The sequence below is a fragment of the Belonocnema kinseyi genome, chromosome 9 (genome assembly GCF_010883055.1).
Source record: "Belonocnema kinseyi isolate 2016_QV_RU_SX_M_011 chromosome 9, B_treatae_v1, whole genome shotgun sequence".
Taxonomy (NCBI): Eukaryota; Metazoa; Arthropoda; class Insecta; order Hymenoptera; family Cynipidae; genus Belonocnema; species Belonocnema kinseyi.
This window is the reverse complement of record NC_046665.1, coordinates 101087948-101100693: the sequence shown is the minus strand read 5'-3', so window position 1 is coordinate 101100693 and position 12746 is coordinate 101087948. Positions and strand designations below refer to the sequence as shown.

Here is a 12746-nt window from a genome sequence, read left to right as displayed (position 1 = left end):
AAAAATTTGAATATAAAAGGAAGTTAGCAAGTAAATTTTAATTTTTAAAAACCCACGCTTCTATTTTTTGCCAAATTTATGTTTAATTTTTCCCTCTATAAGTAATAATTACTGTACTATATATACTATACTATATAATACCCGCACTGAAAAAAATGGTTTAGCTGTCCCAGCTAACCGTTTAGCTAGATTTCGTCTTCCAAGAAAATATAGCTGTGTCGCCTAGATTTCTAGCTCTTTTAGCTAAATTTGCCATATAGAAATTATGTATGTAAATTAGCTAGATAATTTCTAAATGGCAAATCTAGTTAAAATAGCTAGAAATCTAGGTGACACAGCTATATTTTCTTGGAAGACGAAATCCAGGTAAACGGTTAGCTGGGACAGCTAAACCATTTTTTTCAGGGCGGTGATTTTTATGTGGCCTAAGAAATTTTTGTAGCGAGAATTTTTCTTCTCGTAAAATCAAATTTTCCCATTTTTATTACATACAACGAAAGGAACAGAAAAGTCTTAACAAGGCCAATTTCAACAAAAGATTGGCCAAATATAAGTGTGGATTTTTTAAAATTAAAATAAACTTTAAATTCATGCCATTAATATTGAACTTTTTTTCAAAATTGAGGAAGGGCATCAAAAGAGGATAGGGATACATCCCACAACTCAAAAATAAAATTACAGTATTTGAATGGAACCCAAAACCGAAATTTGCTCACTTCATCGTGACGCTGTAGACGAGATCAGAATTATTCTCCTAGCCTCAGTGAAACTTTCTCCGAAATATGTTTATTTTTAATCGCTTGCAAGTTTACCTGCAACAAATTCTAAGTTTTGTTTTTTTTGTGTTGTTTTAAACCTGGTGTCCTGATTTATAGCTCGAATTCACTCATACTTTGCCATTTTCCCATTATTGCTAAGGATGCCGTAACAGACGACAGCTTTTATTCCATCGTAGGATAAACTTTCGCCAAATAGCATGTAAACTTTATCAGTTGGAAATTTTACATGCAACAAAATTTAACTTCAGTTTTTTATGTGATAATCTCAACTACGTGAACAAATTTTTTGTCTGAAATCGGAAAAATGCATGTTTCCCAATTTCTTGTAAAAACTCAAGAACAAACAGAAATAAATCCTAATAACTTATGTTGAATAACCAATTTCCAACCAAATAGTTTTTATCTAGAAAACGCTTTGATATCTCCTTTTAAGATCGCAGCTATTAACAATAGGTAAATTTTCATCGATTTCGTCAATAATCTTGTCACGCCCTATTTTATTGTATAAAGTATATGAACAGAAAATTAAGACATTCTAAAATTTTCCACTATATTTTAAGAAAGTATGAAATTTTCCATTTTGGTTACAATAATAAGTGGTGAATATGCGATGACTTTGAAAGCATCGATGGACACGAGGTTGCTGTCCGATAAAATTGAAATGTATGACGCGCTGCTTTAGCACGGGCCATGATTTCGCATCGAAGACGGAGGGGCCGGAGGGGGGTAAAAGTTGGCAGGAATCGAAGGTGGAGGCACTAACAACGTCTGAAGATTGATTCGCAATGTCGCGACGGAAAACATAACGGATTACGTATACAAACGAGACAGACAAAAATATATTGTCCATTAACATGAAAACAAAAAGGACTCCAAAAATATCCATTTCAAACATATTCAATATAAAGGAGAGTTTAGCAGGTCGAGAATAATTTCCACTTTCCAAAATTCACACATACTTTTGAATAGATATATATTTTTTATAACTATAATTAAATAAAAAGATATATTTTGGTCTTATAAATTATACTTTTAAATTTAAAATACATATTTTCCTTGCCTTATGATGATGAAAATTTTTAACAGTCTTGACCACTTGAAGAGAAGAATATTCAGCATTTTGATTCGACTCACGTCTCACGAACATACTATAGAATATAGACAACCGCACTTGTAAAATACCTCGTTAAAAAAATCGAGACTCGAAAAGCGATAAACAAGTGTCCGAAAAAAATACGTATTCATCCATATTGAAGTGAGGAACCTCACATGGTATCCGCCAAAAAAATAAATTTTGCAAATCCGATAAGGAAAATTTGATAGCAATGAAGCACATCTGCTAACTAAAGCTTGATTGAGTAAAGATTTACACTCTTCAGTAAAAGTTCTTCATCCAAATTTCGAAAATCAGAATCTCAGTATTGCATGGTTAAACTTCGAATCTCAATCCACCAAGAAGACCTCCGTGTAGACGAAGATACTCATAATTTATGTATTATTAGTGCAATGACTTTTCACACAAAGACGAGAATTCTTTTTGATTTCTAGCGAAGTCGGCTCCTCGCTCAGAAACATGTATGCAAATACGATTGTAAGTCACCTCATAATAATTGCAACAAAATATCAATTCCTATTACGGAATCGTGAAATGAAACGATATTCAATAAACAGAATTTCGTTGTAATTTATAGTCGCAAAATGCGCTACTTTTATTGCGCGGGTGATTCAGCGGCCTAATATTCCGTCGTAAATATTCCGTTCTTTTTAATTAGACCAAGCATTCCGATGCTTATTTATTCCCTGTATATAAGCCTTATTCTGGAAAGTATTAAACCAAGGACAAAAATAATAACAAAATGAACCAGAAACTTTTTGCCGCTAACGATTATAATCAAACTGAGTTGTGGTTCAGAAAAATGATTTAAATCTTATAACTCAGATTGAGTTCAAATGCAAATATATCCTAGCAAATATTTGACAATAAATATAGTCAAAGGGCGTAAAATTGAAAATCGTAAATAGCACGTAAGTGGGTCGATGCGAGCAATTCTGGAAGCAATCAAACTTTGGATACGATCGACTGATTTTGAAATACGCCTTGCCAATAATAGAGGGTGATTGCAGCTAGTGGCATATTGTTTTACGGTCTGGTACTTGCAGTCAGCCTATCAATGTGTGCAAATATCCGCATATATGTAAAAGTGCCTTTTCGACAGAGTATTATAATTATAATAAGGCACGAAAAAAATGACAATGAAGCCTGTTCAAGGACAACACATTTTCAGATCATTATATTCCCGACCGTGAAGAAAGTACCGTAATGTAAACTGAAGGGCACGAGGGAAAAAGAGCCTTCACCCTTTTTATCGCATTAATGAAGTCGAAAGTCAGCGATTTCTTGCAAGAATTTTTCTTCCGTGAAAATAAAAAAATTTCGAAAACAATTTCACAAAAAGATAGAGGTTTTATCTTAAGCTAACATGGCATTACATTTTAATTGCATCATATTTATATATCGTTGTTATAGTGAAATATTGAAATAAAATTTTAGAATTATCTTAATGGACTGATACTTTAATACCTGATGTAACATTGTTACGATGCATTAGGCATTCACTTGTCTTGCTGATGACGCGATTTTTTTTGCTTCTTAAAATTATGCTCCTCTTCTGTTTAATGCTAACAAAACTGGAGAAGACTATTGAAAAGAACGCCTTGAATGACACAAGTGATATCTGGTGGTATCACCATTACCAGTAGTACCATCCTCATTTATTGTCAGCCACATTGACTGCTTCCACGAAATAAGTAATCGAAATGCAGCGTTGCTTCCATTCCGCTTCGATGCCCATCGACAGTACCGAGACTCGCGTATGATAATAGTCACTTTCTCGTTCGTGTAATTACCCAGTCGTTATTTCATTACATACCACGTTTTAAGCAACACCACGAAAATTACGTACTCTTATTAACTTGCAACCTGTACAATATAATTTCCAATTTTTAAGAAGATTTTTCCCAAACAAAGAGCGAAATGAAAATAATGTAACTATTTAATTTCATAAATAAAATTAACAGTCCTAATAATTTTAGGACGAGTAAATTCCAATAGGCGCGAAATGCTACAACTTATTGCGGGTGTTTCCGTTTACGTGCCGTTTTTGCCGTGGTCTCGCACGCGCAGTTTCTCTAATTTTATCCCAGCACGACGATGTGTAGGGAGATAAAAAGCGGTGAAGCTTGTCGTAAAGCATTCGATAGTTTGTACTTTGCTTATTTGCATGGATTTGTAAGAAAAAGGGAAAACCATGATGAAGGTAATGCATACGTTCGATCCCTTTGTTAATGTTGAAGTATTCGCGTACCAGATTATAAACTAACCGAGTCGAGGATATTTACGGACGCACGTGTCGGATGCTTCTTACTAAGCTCTCTAATTGAGAACCGAGAACTTGCAGTCTCGTTTCATCTCTAGATACATTCATCGAAGCCTTGAATTCCATGAATGCGAGACATTCCCCTATTATGTCGGTATACCAAAATATCCACTCCATTCGATTTGTATTCTTTGCAACATACTATGAATTAATTAAAAAGATTTCATCTCAATTATAATGTTTAATAATTTTTAATGTTGAAGATCTAAAATTGATGAGGATCTTTTTTTACTTCCTAAAACAGTGGTCTCGTTCCTCTGATTCATGCCGGGACGATTTTAAGTTATACATTGACCAGACGACACAACAAAAAAGTTCTGTCAAATTTTTTTGACGGAGATGAAAAGAAAGCAGGGCAGCTTTATGCTTAAAAGAGTCATTAGGTTGTAATGAACTGCACACGAATCAGACACTTGGGATAAGCTGCAAGTACCACAACTGACTTCAACCTCAACGAACTTCTTCCACACACAGGAAGTACCGACTACGTGTCAGTCGCAGAGACACAGGTTACAGTTGTCGGCGTCGTTAACATCTGCTACAATCTGTCAGAGTAAGTCACGTTCGTGCCACTGCCGGCTGCCAACTTAATCCGCGATAAGTATCGTTATGGCACCCGGTGTCAAAGTCAAAAGATGCTTCACAGGACGAAACCACCACGTGTTACTAAGATTGTCTCAACAGACGAAAAACCTTTTAATAGTCAAGTTTAAAACATCCGCAACATACATCCACAAATTAACCACATGACAAAAAATTTCATCAAATTCCGAAACCTGAACAGAGTTAATGTTATCTACTTAAGGGCACGTGATACTTAGAAAATTGTCGATTTTACCAGTTTTAGGTTCCCCGGCTTTTTTTCTAGAATAATAAATATTTGGCTTAAAAATTTTGTAAATGATAGCGAACATGCTAACGGACGTCCCCAAACACTTTTTTTGTAGGTTAATTAAAAAAAGTTTTAATTTAGCAAAATGTGATCAATTTGCATAGCGCTTCGGAAATAGTATCGATTTTTTCAGTGTTACATTCCCCCGGCTTTTTTCCTAGGATAAGAAATATTTTGCCTTCAAAATCTGGGGAATGATATAGAACATGCTAACGGACGTCCCCACACACTTTTTTTTGTTTTTTTATCAAAAATTTTTTGCTATTTCTTACAACGTGCGTGTATATTTCGAGGTTATATCTGTTACAATTATCTCGAGCGTTACTTCCAAACTACACAATATTTTTGGCCGAAAACTTTGGACTTACAAATAAACATAGTAACTAATCTCCGGGAACTAACCTTGTTTGCAGGTAATCAAAAAAGTTTATTTTATCAATAATTTCCAGACTATCGGAAAGGCAGGGATGAAAAACAACGTAACCTCAAAAAAATGCATATGCATACAATTTTTATTTAGCACACTCATTTTTTTGTAATTATCCCTCAAAAAAGAGTCAGGGGACGTCCGTTATGATATTTTACAACATTTCCGAATTCAGTTTTTAAAAATTTTCATTTTTGTGGAAAAAAAGCCGGGGAAACTGTAAGTATCACATGCCCTTAATGTATAGCTTTTGCTACAGTGGAGAACAGTAGCGCCATCTAAAAAGGTTATATTCTTTATTGAATGTAGGAGAATCATCAACTATTAGAGTAAACAATTTAGAAGAATTGATACAATAATTATATTGTATCCATGAAACTTTCTACTTTTATGTAACAATCAGCAACGATAAAACATAAAATTTGTATAAATTATTAAATGCTACTAGCGCCACCTGGTATAATTGGGTTTTATCATGAATGTAGGACAATTATCAATTATTAGATGAAATAATTTGAAGGAAATGATACAATAATATTGACACATAACATATGGTAATGTGACATCTTCATTCAAATATTATTATCGCTTCCAATCAATTGCCGGAGGGATGTCAACAATACCATTAGCATCACCTAGGATCAGATATGCAGTACTAACCCTGACATAAGCTGAAAATCAAAACATAAAAATTACGGACCCTAACACGAAAGCTGACGAGCCAATTCTAACCCTAAAAGATATTCCATAAGCTCATCCTAAATCGTGATTCACACAACAAGCTTAACAACTTCAATTTGGAGCAACATGCCGATGAATAGCACCCCCGCTCTCCGAGTTCATACGTCAGGTCAAACCGGTTGTAAGCGCATCACGCCTGTGCATGTCTTAATCGCGTGATTTCGGCGAAAAGGCGGAAGTCCTACCTTTGGGTCGGCCAGAAGACTTCATAGACTTGATTCCCATTCCGGTGTGAGTTTCGCCGCCGTAATCGACGTACATTGGGGCTGTTCTTGAGTGGTCACTATTCATGAATGATGTCAACATTCACTGCCACCCACTGACCTCACTGTCTATAGTTCACATGAATTCATCACTGTTGACACGAAACTGTCGAAACATCATCTCCGAAACTCTTGACTCGTATTCCGATTACTTGATTTACCACCACTGCTGTCACTAGAATTTGTATTATAACCTGCAATTCCTATAATCCATGCTGCAGCAACAGAACAAACTGCCAAGTACACGTGCTTTTATTGTGCACAAAAATCAGCTCATCTTGATAGATATGATGTCCTCATGTTGAAACGATCGACAGTCATAAACCTGTCAAGGTCAGGTGGCACCAGAGGTGCTCGTTTTTAGTTTATCCCATAGTAAGAAGCCGGATCAGCAGACCCACACGACTTACAACGCACAGCTTCGGTATCGCGTGTCCACCATGTGTTTGCTATCAATTCATAACTGCGACCCGGGCTATTTCCGAATACCTGCTTGCGCAACGGCGGCGTCAGTAAGGGTAAATCCACGTCAGTGTACGTGCGTATGAGTGACGCTGGTTCTGAATATGTGTCGCAGATCTGCTCCGAGAATATGAAATGTCGCCAAAAATATGGGACGTAGAGCCGCTGTTTAACTTTCGCGGGCATCCATGACGACTCCTTTCTGGATGAGGGAATATATCAACGGATTTGGATCTTCAATTCGGAAGGAAGCTAATTTCCAAAAGATAACAAAGATCGAATTGATGATGAATGGTGGGAGACAGTTGTTGTGAGGAGCGGCGACCAATGACAGATGTCGAAGAGACTATATCACGTGGTGGGGATAACGAGCAGCGTGCACGATAAACTTTCGATGTTTGGCACCACTGTTCCCGTCGCTGCGATGAAACCAACTCGGTGGCAACACAGGTGTCCGAATCAGGTGTACAAACAGTGGGACCGCACTCAACGATGTTCTCTCAACTGTCCCACCCTCGGGATCCGAGTATCCTTCACAAATATCAAGGAAAGCGAGGCTTCTACGCACTGGACGATCGCGATCTCGCGTTCAGCAGGTAAGTGCGTGTACTGGCAGCTTGGCGAAGAGGAGGGCAGGGTAAGGCCAAGAGAGAGCTGCGAGAGATAGGAAGAGAAAAAAGATAGGACGAGCAAAAAGATAGGTAGAGCAGAGAGATAGGATGAGCAAGAGGAACAAGAAGAGACTGAAGAAGACGAGCAAGAAATGGAGGAGAGGGGAGATGAATAACAGGCCTGATGGTGGAGGTGGTCAATGTCGCGTGGTACGGAGGTTTCTTCACTAGAGATTCGCGCAAAAGGTGGCTTTTCGCGAAGACAAGACGATGATGATGAAGATGCAGTAGGATGAGACGCGGTGTATGTAAAGCTCCCTTCGCAAGCCGGTCCGACTAAAATACTAGTGACGGGTGTTGGTTCGCTCGTCGGTGTTACGGTTGGCTAGGCGCTGAGGAGACGGAGGGGACCAAGCTTATTATAGGGGGAGTGTGCCGGCGAGAGAAGGAGAGATGAGGCACTCGTCCGCTCACCCGCGATCTAAAAGCAGCGAGAGCAAGAAGGACGCGATCTCAACCTCCTTCCCACCCAACATCGGAGACTCTGAAGATCCCCGTTCGCCTCTCCTCACGGGTCGAACAAGGCAGCAGCCGCGTCGGTTGGCCTCACTCCGAAGTTAGTTTTATGAATGAATACTCTCTCGACGATTTTGCGAAGCGCAGTGGCGAGGTTGGCGCATACGCGCGCCTGCTGCCACCTTCGCTTCGCAGCGTAGCGAGCGGGCAGAATGCCAAGAGTGTGGGTGCTCACGCACAAACTTCAACACAGACACCAGCCATGGCCTTCCTTCATTCGGCCGAGGAGCTGGTTCATTCATACCAGAGACACGCTACGCTACTTTAGCCGGGGGCTGCAAGATAGCTAAGACGCGATGCTTTCCCTTCGACGTCTTCATCGCGTCACGTTCAAAGACGGGTGAGCTTCGCCACATCCGCAGAAGAAGATTTAGAGGATTTCAGGAATAAGGTAGAGGATGTGGGAAGAGCAAACGATGGGAACTTAATAATGCTTGGTAACTGGTTGATTGGTAACTTGGCTATTCAGGTCAGCTACTAATGCTATGTTATATGTATAAAAAAAAGTTCTATGCAATCTATCTAATATTTAGGGATATGGATCAAGGGGAAGAACTTTCTTCACTACAGGGCAATTAGATTAACTATTCAAACTAACTCTTCTCTTAAAGTGAATGAAGTGGTCGCAATTGGTTTCACTCAAACCCATCTGACTCCATACCAATTTTCTTTCTAGTACCCACTCTCTAGAGAATCTTTGAGGATCTTTAAGACAAATTATCCAATCAGCTCCTAAATCTTAACACGAAAGTTCGATGCAACTCTCATCTAGAACCTCGAGTACACCTGATTATCTACTTGCAAGAATATCATATGTTTCAGATTTCTCTTGTTTACAGATAGGTATAGAGTATAGAGATTGATGATATATTGAATCCATTGTAGGAATCTTCAAACTTATGTTCTACATGGATGCAGCATACTCTTATAAGAGCAATCACATAGTAAGCAATGTAATAAAAGATTGCTAACGGTTCTTCAGCAGAACATTATTATGACCTAATTGAATTACTATAACTCTAACCAAGGTTGCAACTCTGATGTTAATGAAGGTCAGTTTTACAACTTATTTTCGTGTACAATTCTCGTAAGATCCAGCTGTATCATTTCTAGTTCTAAAAGTGTCGTAATTTAAATTTTGAATGTCGAACAATCCATACGAGGTCGCTTATCACTGAGCGGATGTTATCACTTTCGAGTTGGAACAATATTGAAACAAGTAATTATTCAGACATATGAAACCATAGACTAGAGTTTCTTAAAAAGATGTTCCCCTTTGAATTTTTTAAACTTGAAAATCAAAACGATTATTACATTACTTTCCAGAATACATGATTTGCAATTTCAACGAGGTACACCCGATTCTACAGATAAAACTAGATGATTAAAAACACCTGCATCTGGGATGATTATCATTATTGCCAACGAAGGAAATGGATAGTAATGACTACCAAGCAGATAAGATCCATCATTCAATTGGTAGTTTCAGCTCATCGGCAAACGTTCTATTATCTTTTTATATAGTACACCTAACAAGATAATTCAAAACTAATCATAACCTTGATTTTTCTCATCTATACTTAGCTCAAAACTGATTATTTTCCTACTTAAGACGACAACTGAAAACAGTGAAGCAAAGCCCCACTGATTTCTCGGCAGTTATGATTTTTTTCACAGACTCACCGATTCACCGTGGAAATAAGTGGTGACGTTCCGTGATTGAAGTGGACCAGCAATCATTATTTCCATTCGAGTCTCTAGAATTATCGTTCATTCATGGATCAGATTTGACCCCGCTACCTTTTACCGGCAGCTCCCGGAAGGCAAATCGAGAAACTCTTACTGCCAAGTCGATCAGGAAGGGGAGCCATGTCGAATAAGAAAGAGATGGTGCAGGCGATGATTATTATGATAAAGCGAAGTAATAACAACTAGGACCTCGAGCTAGGAGATAAAGAAGAGAAGAGGAAGAAGTATCAAGGATTTCCTGGACCCTGTGCAAAAAATGCAATTACTAATTCAGTTTCACACAGATTTTGTGACATACCTACCATTACCTAAATTTCATATCATGGCTGAAAATTTACAAAACCCTGATCAGGAATAAACAATCGGAACGAGCATTGCAGGAAGCAAGAGGCTTTTTCTAGTTTGTATTAAATGCAACAATCCGGCAGTGTAGAGAAACCGAGGAGAGATTGAAAGAGAGAGAAGGTGTAGTGGCCGCAGGCCGAGCAGGTTTTTGCCGGATTTTTTAGCGGCATTTATTATAACTAGGAAGCTGATGTGCTCTTCGAAGCTGGGCTGATAATGTGGCAGATGTGTGAGTGAATATATGTGAGTGTGGTCCTTGGGTGGAGGTACGCGTGTACCTGAAGAATGAGGGAAGCAATAAAGGGAGACAGAAAGAGAGAGGAGGGATGGAAAGCGTGAGAACACGTAAACTTATAAGACGCAAGCGGAGCAAAAGAGATACCTCCACGGATGAATAAGGAAGCACTCATATGTAAGAGAGACGACGTCATTTCCTCCAACTTGAGCCGATCGATCTCACCTGCTCAGTCCGGTCATTCGACATCCGGTAACCCCATGGCCCACGGCCACGAGGTATGACGACACTAATGCTTCCGGTCTTTCCTCTGGACAAATATGTTAACTTCGACCATACTCAAGAATCCAGAATTGATTAGCATCATATCAACCCCTTAGCATCTTTGGCTTTGTTTTAATTTTTAAACGTAGATATTACAAAAGGAGTGCAGATTTTGAAATCATAACTAGGGATATCAATGAGCACATCAGGAATTGCAAGGATACTGTAGTGAATGAAACCTGAAATTAAGACATTGAATGCATCAGGTGTTGAGTAAAGGAGCACTTTCAGATCAGTTATTTTGCACTTCCGGTGAGAAGTTGCGCTTTTATCTCATCTATTTTGCAAGGCAGTTAAAACATAGACGATTTTAGCATGATTTTGTAATAATATAAAATGAATTTATTACGTCGGTGAAATATTTCCTCTAAGATTGCTGATCGACATCGTTCCTTTGGTGTTACTGATTTCGACATAAGCGATTATCGCAGCGTAACGGAACGTCGTTTGTTGCTGCGTGAAAGTCGCCGAGGAAAAAAAGGGAGAATAAGAGGCGGTTACGTACACTTCCGGTATATCTTCGAAAACACGACAGTCCCATTGACTGGCCCGACGTTTCGTGGAATTGTTTCCTGGAGACTATTGACTCTCGAGATGACACTCGTTAAATATTCAAAAATTTGTCAACTCCCTTTCACATTATACCCATATTCTGGCACTTAGAAAGGATCTTAATATTTGATTGTTTGAGTATTAACACAATATTATGTGATATGTGTGATATAAAGTGGAGACGTTGAAAAAAATACTAGCTTTCACAGCACAATATGATCTCAAAATAGGGGAAATAGGGTGATTCTTCAAAAAAATAGTGGAATAAAAATGAAATAAATTTTTTTTATTAAAATAAATGTAAGTGCTATATTGTTAAGTTGAAAAGTAAAAAGGGATTTAAAAAATGGGAAATGGAAGAAAGACTGTGATCCCTGAAATACTGTAGTAGATATTTTACACATGTGTAGGACAACAATGATAAATTCAATACAGATCTATTAGTCATTGAGAAAACGCTCTTTTACGCTGCATCGTGCTAATTACCTGTACCTTCTATTATTTAAATCTGAGATCTTCATTCAAGGAAAAGTGTGTTAAGACCGTGTATCACAAATTGAGATAACAGGTACTCATTGCTTGAAAATTGCAGCAGTGACGCATGGGAAATCCTTGATGAAGACTGATCCTCAGCTCTGCCAATTATAAGTAAGGAAAGAAGAAATCGTCTGAGCTCAAATGAGATTGTACTCTTTAACAATGAGGGTTTACGAACAAATTTTCCAACTTTTTCGGAGTCACGAGAAGCTGAGTTACATAATCTTAGTAATTGTTTTATGTTTATCCTAAAAAGTTAGTCATTTGTTACGTTTTGTAATTATCATTAATGTGGGCCAAACTTATAAACGCTGTTTGTCCATATTCAGAACTTACGAAAAAAACTGGGGGTTCACTAAAGTTGCGGCTTAAATTAAAACTGGTATCCTTTATCACTTAAAATCAAATCGAAACCAGTGGAGATGCAAAAGAGCTCCTTTAAAGAATACTAGAATAGAAAAACATGAAAAAAATATCCTGCATAACCTGTAAATAATATTTATCAAGTCATTATATCTATTGTAATTGCCATAAAATATTGCACTTTAATACTATTCATTAAATTAAGTACGGCAGCGTTTTATTACATGTACGCTTCAACATAAAAGCTGTGTTATTAACTAGACAAAATGTCGAAGTGGGTAGGGCCTGCATTTATTAAGTACAGTCTGTCAAGTTAAAGCGTGGGTGGCTTTACTCCCAGTCGGTAAGGTTTATCGACATGATTTTGGTGTCAAAATATTAAGAAGAGCTCCCTCTTTCATGCTTTTTGATTTAACATTCAGTTGGCTTTCAATTCTCATCTTGTTACCACGT

The 12746-nt window shown here is 37.9% G+C and overlaps 1 protein-coding gene across 3 annotated transcripts in view; it reads right to left on the bottom strand.

The window, feature by feature from the left end:
* The window catches only part of LOC117179522 (ETS-like protein pointed), a 249344-nt gene that overhangs the window by 85402 nt on the left and 151196 nt on the right, over positions 1-12746 (bottom strand). Inside the window, exon 1 of one of the 3 annotated variants that reach the window (XM_033371405.1) lies at positions 6462-7924. The exons of the other annotated variants lie outside the window; for them this stretch is intronic. Within the exon in view, the coding sequence (XP_033227296.1) occupies positions 6462-6582 (121 nt within the window). The 5' untranslated portion in view covers positions 6583-7924. Of the gene's footprint in view, positions 1-6461; positions 7925-12746 lie in introns of those variants that run through there. 3 annotated transcript variants of the gene reach the window in all.